Source organism: Limulus polyphemus, unplaced genomic scaffold (genome assembly GCF_000517525.1).
Source record: "Limulus polyphemus unplaced genomic scaffold, Limulus_polyphemus-2.1.2 Scaffold1030, whole genome shotgun sequence".
Taxonomy (NCBI): Eukaryota; Metazoa; Arthropoda; class Merostomata; order Xiphosura; family Limulidae; genus Limulus; species Limulus polyphemus.
Window position 1 is genome coordinate 86,893 of NW_013666640.1, and position 13,776 is coordinate 100,668.

Sequence of the window (13,776 nt, forward strand, 5' to 3'; positions counted from 1 at the left end):
TGAGGACGATGGTTTTTATGAATTATTGTTATGAAAAAGATATTTGTTCAGTAAAATAGTAAAGATTTGCCCCGGGGTAGTTCAAGTATTTTACCCCGGGTCAAGAGGTGAAAAAATCGCTAAAATACCCCGGGGTCAGGGGGCCCCGGTGTTGACACTAGTAATAACTTGACAAGTAAAATAGTTACCCATTTTCTATTTTTAATTTCGGTGCCTAAAACTTACTTTTCAATTACTATGGTTAAAATGAAATGTGTTACCGCACTAATCGAGTATTATGCACGCACTAATCGAATATTGGTTATAAAAGAATTTAAGCGCACTAAACGAAAATGCATTAATCGAGGGATCCCTGTATAGCCTAACTGACCTTGTTACAAAATATAGAATAAAATCTGGTCTTTTTATTGGTTTTAAGCATGACATTCAAGTTAAAGCTGTCCTTAGTAACACAGCTTCTACTTTGCAAGTGAGTATGGTTTATCTTGAACTGATGAAGTTTTACAATGGTTTCCTCTGGGACAAGTTCTTAGAATGCAATCAAATTACTGGTAAACATCCTATATATGTTGTACTTTGAACATCTGGAAAACACATACACAGTTTTTTCTTCTATACCAGCTCTTAAAGTTGAGATTTGTAACCATGAGTGCATTACATGACAACAAAAGTGCAGTTTTAATTATTGTTTCAGAGGTTTTTTTTGAAATAAAGGATTAAAAACCTAGGTGTTATAAACCTTTGAATTATAACATACTTGGTAATAATAATTTCATTAAAATACATGGATAGTAAAGTGGTTTAATTAAATTTTGAATGTAATGCAGTAACATGCTCAGAAATGAATTTAGAAATGGTGCCGGTTGGTATAGGGATAAGTTGCAATGCAACAATATAAACACACCTAAATCATCCTTCTTGGAACTAGTTAAGAACTTGGCAATTTTAAATAAAAATGATTAATTATGATATTTCTCTGCAGTATAACAGAGTAATTGAAATACCAAATCTGATACTTTTATTTGGGATTTTAATTTAACACTGCATCAATACTGGGATCAAGCCTACTTTTGTTTTCCTGGAATAAATAGAGGTCATAGCAAGTTAGTGGCTGTTGTTTATCCATTATTCTAATATAATTTACTTCACCTTGATGGTAATCTTCTCAATGAAGTTTCTCTTCCAGAGTGAATTTCAGTGCTAAATTTGATAATTAAAGTGTTCGTGGATTTGCTTTGCTGTGTGGTCGTAGAATTAGAAATCATAAACTGTCTCCAAAAGCTTGGTTAACAATATATAATTTAATTTAGTAACATCATTGTTATGATGCTTTTCATTTTGTAAGAACAAGTATATAAAGAAGCTTCAAAGTGGTAAAAGAAAATTGATTGTATCTGTATGCACGAACAAGTACTACAGTATTTGGGTGTAACTGTATGAACAAACAAATACTAGTGACAATTTGTGCCAATCACTATACCTGTATGTACAAACAAATACTAGGGACAGTTTGTGTCTTTGACTATTCCTGTATGCACAAACAAATACTAGTGACAGTTTGTGTCTTTGACTATTCCTGTATGCACAAACAGATACTAGTGACAGTTTGTGTTGGTGGCTGTTTCTGTGTGCACAAACAAATATTAGTGATAGTTTGTGATGACAGTGACTGTATAGGTGTGTTTATAAAGGAGCTGTAATGATGATTCTTGATGCTTGTGAACAAAAGATTTATTTTTCTAATATAGTTATTTAGCAAGTTACGTTTATTTTGTTAGCTTCTGGTGGTGAATTGATGTAATGAATCATAAGTCAGTCACCGAAACCTTTTAGAATAAAAATAATATTTTGTCCAAGGAATCAGCAGTTTTTAAAATGACTTTTGACTTTCTTTTGGCCACTTACCTTGAAATATTTTCTACTTGACCAGTATCAAGTCAAAACAGGTTCAACCATTCTAAAGTATTAAATAGAAAGATGTTAGAAGAAAATAATCAAAATTCAATAAGGAGAAAAAAAAATCAAAATAATCTGTGACCTAGTTTTAAAGATGAGTATTTATTGTTTCAGTATAATATCCTATTATAATAATAATTGTTAAATTAACTATTACTGAAAATTCATGGATAAGATATGAGAAAAAAACCTCAAAACTATTTTTACAGGAGCAAAGAACCCTTGGTCTACGTAAGTCTGGTCTAGGTGTTGTGCTAGATTCAGAACTACCACATCTTGTAGGAATTGACGATGACTTGTTGAGCACTGGAATAACTCTTTACCACCTTCAGGTAATACTCTTCTTACACTTAAGGAACACGGAAACTTAAGTTATCTTGTTAGCTATTCTCAACTTTTGATTTGTTTAGGGCTACAGAAAAAATTGTTATCTTGTTAGGAATACCTACTAAGATTTTTTATAAAGTCATTTAGAAGACAACAAAATCATTTAAATATTCCCTCTAATAAAGCTTGTTAAGGCTGTTTGGAAGATAATAGCAAAAATAATACAGTGCTCAAAGTAATATTTAACTGTTTTATTCAAGTGTTGATATTTACAAGGTTATAGCCTAAGTGAACAAATGAGGTACTTCAGAATTTCTCTTTATTACAATGGTTTTCTGTTACATCTCAAACAAAAACGATCATGTTGAGAACATAATTAAGCAGAAAAAGTTGTTTTATACTCGCATCTTACATAAGTATGAGAAAATTACTTACAAAGTTCTATAACTGATTATTGTTATCCTGCCATTAATTTTATCATAATTTGTATTGACGGAAACTGTGCCTCAACCACGTCTACACGTGAAACATATATATAAAAAATAACTTTCTTTGCATCTATTCATGACATCACAATTTTGTTTTGAGTTAATAGTGAATATAGATCAACATTCTGACAAAGATGAAATCCCAAAAATGAATGAAAATACATGTGCTAACTTCAGAAGATAGTCTTTTATTACAAGATTGCAATGCCCTTATAATTATTTTGAAAGTATCACTAGGTAAAAATTTGAAACTGTCATTTACTAACGTCATCTATCTAATCGATGACGAGGAACCCACTTTGAGACTAATAATGCTTAGAGACGGCTTGAATGGGTAATGAAGAAAAACTTGTACCTGATGATGACAAAAACATTGTTGAAACGTTGTACATTTGCTGTTATGTTAAACTTATATTAAAGTTTTTCTTCATTACCCATTCAAGCTGTCTCCAACCATTATTAGTCATCTATATTGTAGAGATCTGTGGCTTCTCTTTTCCCCCATTCTGTTTCATCTAGAGTTTAGATATCAGTATCTGCTGATTATCTTCTTGTCCTCTGATTTATCTAGATTGTAGAGATCAGTATCTGCTGATTATCTTCTTGTCCTCTGATTTATCTAGATTGTAGAGATCAGAATCTGCTGATTATCTTTTTATCCTCTGATTTATCTAGATTGTAGAGATCAGTATCTGCTGATTATCTGTTTGTCCTCTACAGATTGGTAGCTATGGATTGTTTTCTATAGTTTATTTAGCTGCCTGTGTATGTATGGGTTTAATTTTAACATTTATTTGTAGTCAGCAATTTCTGTATTTCCATGACCAGAAAATTAATAATGAAATATTTATTACACACAAACAAACAAACAAGTACTCTAATATTATCTTTTCAAATGAGTAGTGCAATACCTTTCTTATATTTTATAGGTTTTATCTTATGTTATTTTCACTTTTAGGAAGGAAAGACCCTTATTGGAACACAAAATGCACCAATAAAACAAGATATAGGTGAGTTTGTGGTCTGAAAATCTTCCTTTTTTTATAGAAAGTAAAAATTTTATTCAATGATAAACAATATGTATTAAAACCTGTATGTTATAGTTTTTTACATTCTTAAATATAGAATTTGATGAATTATCTAGTAGCATTCTATTTTTCAAAAGAAAAAGTAAAAAAATATGAGGGAATTTTATGGGCTCTACAAATTACAACAAATTAAAGAATAAACTAAATAAATAAGATATATATACACACACACACACACGCACAATATGGGTAATGGAAGTTACTTAATAATGAACTTACAGGATAACATAAAATATTAGTAAAAGGCTTAAAAGATACTGTGATGGTTTCTACAAATGAAATTACAATGTTGTTGAAACCAAGAATATCCAACCTTATTGCACGTATACTTGTGGTGCTTTATGAATACTTTGTGGCCAGTTTGTTGTATTTTGTGATACTTTGCAGTAATTAATAGGACCGAATTTCATATTTGTTAATTAATATGATTAATAATAAAATTGATGTAACAAAAATTTATGCAGTTACTCTTTGAAATTGGACTGTTCACCATATGATTGTTTGTTTTCATGTATATATATCAATCTTAATATTGATTCAGGTACAGCTGTTACTGAAGTTGGTCTTAAAAAAAATGTTTCACTCTCCGAATACTTATGAGTTACATATTCTTGCAAATAAAAGGCACCTTTTTACTTTGGTAATAAAAAAATCATTTTAATTTTAATGATTCATCAGTCAACATATATATGGATTGAAATAAACTATATAGGCATACTGATCCTGTGAGTGAGTAAATGGGTAGAATTAAATCACATAAACTTGATTTGTTCAACCAATGAATTTTTGAATGGCTATAAATAATGTAAACTTTACGGAGTTGACAAGTGAATTTATAGATGGTTATGAAATTAATCATGTAAACTGGATATTTTATTGGATGGATATAAATTATGTAAACAACTAGCCTTAGTAGCTTAGTCATAAATACAAAATACAAGTACTATTTCAATGGGTGATTTTAAGTAATGCATAAATTACTCTCTATAAAATCGTTATTGTTAAGACAAACCATAATTTTTTAGTCTTAAATTTTGTTTGGTTACATAGCTATTGAATAGAAAATCAGACCCCTCTTGTCACATCCTCTCTTTCAGAATTTGTTGATAGTTCTCTCTTACGTTTCATTATATATTACCTATAACCAATAGAAAGTCAAGGTTTTCACCTATCAAATGACATATTGTGTAACATTATGTTCTGAATAGTTAGATGTCAATTTTACTCATACTACCAACGTCGTTCTCATGGGAAAGTTGACGACTAGCTTGGAAAAATTTGTAACTGCTCTTGTCACATAGTTAGAAAACTAGAAAAATTTTGAGAGGTAAGGGAATTTGTCTATTTTTTGTATGTTATTAGTCTATATTCTTTGGTGCATTATTTAATTAAATAAAAATTAAGTGCATTACTATCATTAGTATAAAAAATGAGGGTTAACTCTCTCTTTGAAAACGGACAGGAAGAAAAAAAAGAAGATTAGTTAAGTATTTTATTTCTTGTTTTTCATGTTTATTCTTTATGTATAATCATAAAAGTAACTCAAATGTAAAAATAAGGATCCTTTTGGGTTTGTTAAGATTAGATTAGGTAAAATGTATAATAATATTATAATAAAAATGTTTCACAAGGCACACACATGAACAGCTCATGGGTAATGTAATTTGTTAGTGTAACATGAGCTGCATATTCCCCGAGTGATTTACAACTTATAATGGCATGAATAGTAGTTAGGCACAGTTCAAAGGGCAATGAAACAATAAAATTTAATTATAAATAGATGTATACTGTTATGATCTTGGAGCTAAATAGGATACAGGAATGTAGTTTCATGTTACAATTTGAAGTCATTCTGGAAAGAAAAAAAGGTTAATTTAGGTTTATTTTTATTTTTTATTTTTTTTTGGTGGTTAACGAGGTTGGTCAAATTGACCAATCTCGTTTTGAGATAGGGTTGGGAAAATAACACAAACTATAAAGTTTTACTGAAAAAAAACGTTTTAAATGCATATAGCAAGTTTTGGGGATTACACAAAGGAAATTTGAGAATTTTTAGATGAGGATAATTAATATGAAAATTACTCAATATATTAATGGAAAAATCTTTATTTTAGTTTATTAAAAATACTTCAATTAAAAAATATGATTTTTTGTATGTGAAAGACATATAATATTAACTGAAAGACTGCCAGATTATACACGCTATATTGAATCTATAAATACTTTAAACAAGTACAAAGAGGTCACATGGTTGGTCAAATTGACCAAGCTCGTGTTGAGTGAGTTAATTGATGACACTTAGTAGTAGCTATTTTGCATGTTGGTTAGAAACAGTTTAATTTTCTTCCCCCCCAAAAGAAATTACTATTTAATTTTCCTTTGCTAACTCCATAATAACTCCAGACTCTCTTTAATTTACCAAAACATGTTATTTCTAATATACTAATAACTCCATACCTTCATTATTATGATAAAAGTAGTATATATGACTTGGTTCTGTACTGTGTAAAAAAACCTGTTGGATAGTCAACATTCTGAAAGAAAAAGGTTTACGATAAAATTTATATACTTAATTTAAAAACCTGATATTTTGTGTATGAAAAACTTTGTAATGTTTACCAATAGCTTGCAAAATTTTGTAATGATGTGCAAACATTATCAAAAATCATAGTATAATTACTCTATTGGTTACTTTCGTGGTTATGATCTGGGTGGATTCCACTCGACTCGTAATGAAAGGGTTAACTGTGTGAATTTTACTAGAAATATGATTTTGCAGTTTAGTGTATTGCACATTTAAAACACAATGTGTGGTATTATTTTATAGTACTGAATGGAGTGGAAGTTGAGAATCAACACTGTATTATCCAGCTAGAGAATGGCAAAGCTACCCTCATACCTTTAGAAAAAGCTCAATGTTTTGTCAATAACATTGCAATTGATTCCCCTACCAAACTATCACATGGTAAGTAGTACTCTAGCCTTCCATCAGCCACAAAGCTACAATTATACATAAGGAATGAAAGATTCTTGTAATAGTTGACTGAGGGTTGAAATTTTCCATTTGTATAGCACCAATTCCAACAGTCTACATTACTAAAGGTTGTAATTTTCCATTATTGCTCACATCAGTTCCATCCGTACATATTATTGAGATTTGTAATTTTCCACCTGCTTCATTCCCTCAAAAACTGTGTGATAATGGTTTTAATTTCCATCTGTTTTTCATCATATATAGATCAGTGTCTTCAGTACTCAAATTTTAATGTATTCATCTTCCAATTTAGACTCGGGTAATTAATCTGAGAGTTATTTTCCTGATTTCATGTGAAATATGTCTTTCCAAAGTGTAATAGTTCATATATGAAACACAGTTTTATAAGTTTGAGAATCAAAACTTTTTTTCTTTAGTAAAGTCATTCGTAAGACAGAGAAAGTTATGGATATTGTCACACAATTTTGTTTTGAACATTTTCAAACATCATTTCTATTTCCTGGTGGGCAGTAGAAATATAAACAGAATGTGTAGTATGAAAATGTGATGAAATATGAAACTAAAAAAATCTAATGATTCAAGCATAAACTAAGAGAATGAAAAATTAATGAAACTGCATTTTTTCAGCTCACTAATTTATATAATATTTTAGCAGTTGATTTGTAATTTTTATGTTGGTTTGTTTTTAAAAACTAAAACTTGGTTTTCTCTGTTTTGTAGAACTTTAAATATTATACAGGTAATTTCATTGGTATTTAAAATACTAATATTTTATCCTGTTACCTAGGTTGTGTAATTCTGCTTGGGTTGACGAACATGTTCCGTTTCAATGATCCTGCTGAGGTAGAAAGACTGCGAAAGGAAAAAGAAAAGGGAGTAAGCCGTTAAAGATATTTTTATTAAAATGTCAGTTTTTTCATTTTTTTGACATACTAAAACTGCTAAAAGTATTTAACCAACTGTGGATTTAAACTATACTTGGTTGGCTATAAGCTGCTGTCTATGAAACATACTGCTGAGATCAAAACTCATCAGATGTGTTTAGTACCCATTTAAACTGTCTTTTTTTGGCTGTAAATAGTTAGACATGAAGCATTTTGCTTAGATCAAACTAATTAGGCATGTTGGACCATGTAACAGTTATGTGACATTTAGTTCAGTTCAGCACTATTCACACCTTTTACATCATGTTACCTAATTAAACTGTACTTTGTTATTTGTGAGTTAACAGTTATGTGGCCTGTTGTTCTGTTCAGAACTATTTGCACCTGTTAGATCGTGTTACCTAATTAAACTAAAGTTAGTTGTAAATCTTTTTGTTAGGTTAAAGCTGATTAGGCTTGTTGGGCCAAGCTACTCAGACATTTTACAGAAATTATGGGTTACTCTAATACTGCATTTCAAACAGCTTACAGAAGTTATTAATTACTCTAATCTTGCAAGTAAGACATATTACAGAAACTATGGATTAATCTAGAAATTAATTTCAGACAATATTAAAGATAAGCAATAGATTTAACCATAAATGGCTCATATCAAAAAAATAATTACATGACTTTACTGCAGATAGTATCTTAAAGAAATGATATCCTACCATTACTTAACACACCATATCTAAAAGTTTTTGTATCAATTTATATTAATAATACTATTTGATATTTTAAAAAAATTCAAGTAATAAACAATGGCATATTTAAACTTTGGATCTGGCTCTGCATGGCCTATTGGTTAGGGAGTTTGACTCACAATCTGCAGATTGCAAGTTTAAATCCCATCACCAAACATGCTCACCCTTTCAGCTGTGGGAGCTTTATAATGTGACAGTCAATCCCATTATTCAATTAGAACAGCAGTTTGTGGTTTTGTCTAGCTGCCTTCCTTCTTATCTATAACTTCAAAATTAGGAACAGCTATGCAGATAGCCCTTTGCACAAAATTCAACAAATAAACTTGGCAGCAAAGAAAATGTTATTTTACCTGAACACACAAAGAAAAATTAAGTAAAAATTAGATGAATAAGAACATGTTAGGTAATAATGGCTTTCTGCCAAGATAAAATGAAAAGGGTGGAATATTTTATTATTAACTCGTTGTTTGTGAGACTGGCTTTAACTCTTTTGTTACATAATTACATTTTTGGCTGGTTTCCAAAAAATGAAATTAGGAATTTGATCTTTTCTATTTCTTTTTCAGTATCAAAAGAAGATGATATATCTTATATATCTGACACAACAATTCCCTGATGTACACATGAATGCTGAACAGAAAAAATGAATGACAAATGATGAACACTAACATATGCATTCATTGTACCACATCATTACAAAAACCTCTGTCTTATATTAGTATATCAGATGATAGATACTAGAATACTGAATATATGTGTGTAAGGTATCACATAATCAAACTGTAATAAATCAATAAAATTAACCTTAGATCACGGAGCTACTTACTGTGTGAGCTGATGCTGAGCATATATAAACACATCCACTAGTTGTGGTGTTGCTCACAAATGGCAGCACCATGGAGATGTGGTATGTCTTTCAAGGACTTGAGGGTATTCCTGCTTTTTGCAGTGGAAGGAAAGGTTTCTGTGATGCTGTGGGGTAAATCTGCTTGTCACATCATAACAGTTAAACACTTGTTTCTCTTTAGCTTTTTTTGTAATGTTGGATTGGATAAACAGTCTTTTTATCTATCAATCAAAGAGAAAAGATCAATTTTTAACAAGCTAAATTAATAGATGTTTTTTTGTGGTGGCATCAACCTGAAGCAGTAGATGTCTTTGTGATGGTATCAAACTGCAGCAATAGATGTATGTGTGGTGTCAAGATGAAGTAATAGATGTCAGTGTGGTAGTGTCATTCTGAAACAACAATGTCTGTGTGGTAGTGTCATTCTGAAACAACAATGTCTGTGTGGTAGTGTCATTCTGAAACAACAATGTCTGTGTGGCAGTATCAAGCCGGAACAATAATGTTGGTGTGGTAGTATCAAGCTGAAACAATAATGTCAGTTTGGTAGTATCAAGTTGAAACAATAATGTCAGTTTGGTAGTATCAAGCTGAAACAATAATGTCAGTTTGGTAGTATCAAGCTGAAACAGTAATGTCAGTTTGGTAGTATCAAGCTGAAACAGTAATGTCAGTTTGGTAGTATCAAGCTGAAACAGTAATGTCAGTTTGGTAGTATCAAGCTGAAACAGTAATGTCAGTTTGGTAGTATCAAGCTGAAACAACAATGTCTGTGTGGTAGTATCAAACTGTAGCAGTAGATGCCGGTATGGTGGTATCAAGTTGAAACAATAGATTTCTGTATGATGGTATCAAGCTGAAGCTGTTGATGTACATGTTGTGGTGTTAAGATAAAGCAGTATATGTTTGTGTGGTGGTGTCAAGCTGAAGTAGTAGATGTTTGTGTAATATTTGTAGATCAAATTGAAGTGGCAGAGTTGTGTGATATTATCGAACAATAAAAATAGATATGCTGTAGTGTCAGGCTGAAGTAGTAGATGTTTGTGTAATATTTGTAGATCAAATTGAAGTGGCAGAGTTGTGTGATATTATCGAACAATAAAAATAGATATGCTGTAGTGTCAGGCTGAAACACCTGATTGGTGTAATGACATCAAGTCAAATCAGTTGGTGTGTTTATTGCAATATCAAGATGTAATTGTATGCTTGTGGTGTAAAGCTGAAGGAGCAGGTGTGTATAATGATAAGTTGAAGCAGCAGGTATCAAGTCGAATCAGTAGGTATGTTTATAGCAATATCAAGCCGTTGCAGTACACTTTGTTGTCAAACTGAAGCAGCAGGTGTGTATAATGATAAGTTGAAGCAGCAGGTATCAAGTCGAATCAGTAGGTATGTTTATAGCAATATCAAGCCGTTGCAGTACACTTTGTTGTCAAACTGAAGCAGCAGGTGTGTGTAATGATAAGTTGAAGCAGCAGGTATCAAGTCAAATCATTTGATGTGTTTATAGCATCTTTAACCCTTTGACTGTGGCTGCTTTAAATGCTTGCAACATTTTTGCAAGTATACACTGTATAGAACACACTTGCATTCAACTATTGAAGGCAGACCATACCCTATATAGCAAATCATCAATCAATGGGTTAAGGTGTGTAGGAGTGTCTGGGGGAGGCAACAAATGTACATGTTTTAGTGTTTTAGGTTAATTCTTCACTTTTAACAGGGAAATTTGTTAAGCTTATATTGCTTATAATAACTTATGAATACAACTGATTTTATTTTTATTATTTCTTAACAAGATTAATATTTTATTTTGTGCATGATAGGCCACTTTAAATTTGCCACGGTTGTCATTATTGAGCCGTTCAACATCCGACTTGGCTAGATCTGTTGAAAACTTAAATTCTCCAAGGTAAGAATATTGCTTTTTTTAAAGAATGGAATGAGAAACACACATAGCTAACTCAAAATACCAGAGTGCATTAGCAGAATATTTCCTGAGTAAATGTACTACAGATTCTTAAGATGTTTGGTTTGTCTGGCCTTTATTTGACTAAACATGTTTTCCATACTCTTATGACCCTATAGCATTATCAGACCTTTACCTTAATAATAATTTACTCGATAAAGCCTTGTTATACCTTAAATATTAAAGTAATCATAAACTATTAATATGGAGCTCAGAAAATGCCTCACTTGAAATAAGATAATTAGTAAAAGAAATACCTATACACTATTCTAAGTGAAAAAGATAATCTTACAATATATCAATTTTTAGAGTGTATACTTTATTTTGTTATTTTTATACTTTTTCTAAAATATTAAAGTGTAATTTCTTTTCAGGCACATTGTGCCACTATATCAGGAGTGAAAAAGTGTATTGTTGTTTTAAACAGAACTAGCATAAAATACCCAAATTCCTTTGAGGGGGTTCAAGGATCCATCATACTGACAGAGGCTCAAATGTATTGATCAAGCTCTTCCATTATCCCTAATTGCTACCCATTATCCCTACCAGCTTGTGAGTGGAGTTATGAACACAGTTTCAAACATGAAACCCCAGGATCCTGAGGGGGGGGTCCATGAACACAAAATCCAATTCCATATTTGTATTCAGGTACCCTTACAACCTACTCCTAAACTTCACCATGCCTGGATGACTTTCTTAGTGTATTGGTAATGGTACCCCAAATAAGAAAGGTAGGGTTACACCATATAGTTTAGGATATACCCTGAGTCTGCCTGCAAAGTTTGGTCCTGGTAGCTCCATAACTGTGGGACAAGTTCATGGACAAACAAATTCACACAAAATGTGAATTAATAAATGATGAAGACACTTTTTGAAGTTAAGATTGCTTTTAAATTGTCAGTATTCTTACTCTGTTATCTCTGTTTGAAAGTGGTCTTTGCAAGTTGCCCTTAGATATCTTAGAAAAATGAAAAACCTTGAATTAACTGAGATATTTGCTTTGTTATAATTTTGTTCATGGAATTAGATACAATGTTCCAGTTTACTTGAGGAGATTGTGTTGTTTTTGTGAATATTACTGAAAAAAAAGTTCAAAATTGTTATTTTTTTTTAACCATAATAGTAGCTTAAACTTTCTTCTTTAATTTCATAAGAAGCTAGTATTAGTAATATGAGCATTTTCTGAGTTATGCTGCCAACAAGGTTTAACACACACTTGCTTTTGTGATTTCCATGCTAATACAAGTGTAGTGAATGTAGTAGAAAAAAAGTGATTCAATATTTTTATAATTTTGTTTTCATTATATAGGCTTGAAATAGAAAGCTTGAAGGCATTTCATGGAGAAGAATTGGAAATAAAAAGGTTTGTATAAAAAAAATAATCAGTATGAAACATTTTGTGCACTTCTTATAGTAAGTTAATTAATTATACCTTGTCTAACTGATTTGTAGGGTACTTACTGTTGCTTAGTTTCAGTTGATATTCACGCCCTCATACCAAATCTGACTACTCTTTTCTTGATTAATTGATAGGTAAAGCACAAAACTGTTAGTTTTATGGGCCAAGAATACATGCACTTAAACTTGTGAACCGTATCAAAATTTTATAATAATTTATGTTATTTGTGTGTCATATAAAAACCTTGCAGTCACGTCTCAGGTTTTTCAGTTTTCCACAGTTTTTTTTTGTTTTTAAATAATATTTTGACTTGGGTGAAAAAGAAATTGTTAATGCTTTCAGAGTTGGCATACAAGTCTTCTTATGAAAACACCCAAAATCATTACTGGTTTCACTATGTTCAACAAAGGTATCCAAAATATATGAAGTTTAAATTCACCAAAAATAATCAATTCAAATATTAACATCTAAAAGACCTTCTTCACTCCAGCAACTAATCTTTATTTCATCTAAAATCCTCCAAATCAGAAAAGTACTTAAACCCCTCTGCACAATGCAAAAGGCAATAAAACAATAAAATGTAAGTATAAATAGATGTATACTGTTACATGTTTAAAACTACTTAGGATAAACGAATGTAGTTTCATGTTAGAATTTGAAGTCATTCTAGAAACAAAGAAAGGGTAATTTAATTTTATTTACATTTTTTTTCGGTAGTTACAAGGTCTTGTCAAATTGACCAACCTTGTACAGAGTTAGGGTAGAGAAAATAACAGATAAAATATAAAATTTTATTGGAAAAAAAACGTTTGAAATGTATTTAGGAGGTTTTTAGAGATTATGCAAATGAAATTTGAGATTTTTGAAATAAAAGTATTTTGAATCTTAATATGAAAAATCACTTTGCACTCGGACTAGTAAACAAAAAAAAGACTCAATGTATGTACAAAGCTTTTTAGTGTATTAAAAATACTTCACAAAAAAAATCTGTTTTTTTTGTACGTGAAAGACTTATAATATTTGCTGAAAGTCTGCCAAATTTTGTGAAGATATACCTACTATAATAAAAGTTAATAGTAT

The 13,776-nt window shown here is 30.8% G+C and overlaps 1 protein-coding gene across 3 annotated transcripts in view; it reads left to right on the top strand.

The window, feature by feature from the left end:
• LOC106461781 (kinesin-like protein KIF16B) overlaps window positions 1–13,776 on the top strand; it is a 123,299-nt gene that overhangs the window by 76,241 nt on the left and 33,282 nt on the right. For all 3 annotated transcript variants that reach the window (XM_022388827.1, XM_013921634.2, XM_022388826.1), the window contains 6 exons: window positions 2,166–2,288; window positions 3,730–3,781; window positions 6,687–6,824; window positions 7,642–7,730; window positions 11,155–11,240; window positions 12,607–12,660. In XM_022388827.1, the coding sequence (XP_022244535.1) occupies window positions 2,166–2,288; window positions 3,730–3,781; window positions 6,687–6,824; window positions 7,642–7,730; window positions 11,155–11,240; window positions 12,607–12,660 (542 nt within the window). The remainder of the gene's footprint in view (window positions 1–2,165; window positions 2,289–3,729; window positions 3,782–6,686; window positions 6,825–7,641; window positions 7,731–11,154; window positions 11,241–12,606; window positions 12,661–13,776) is intronic.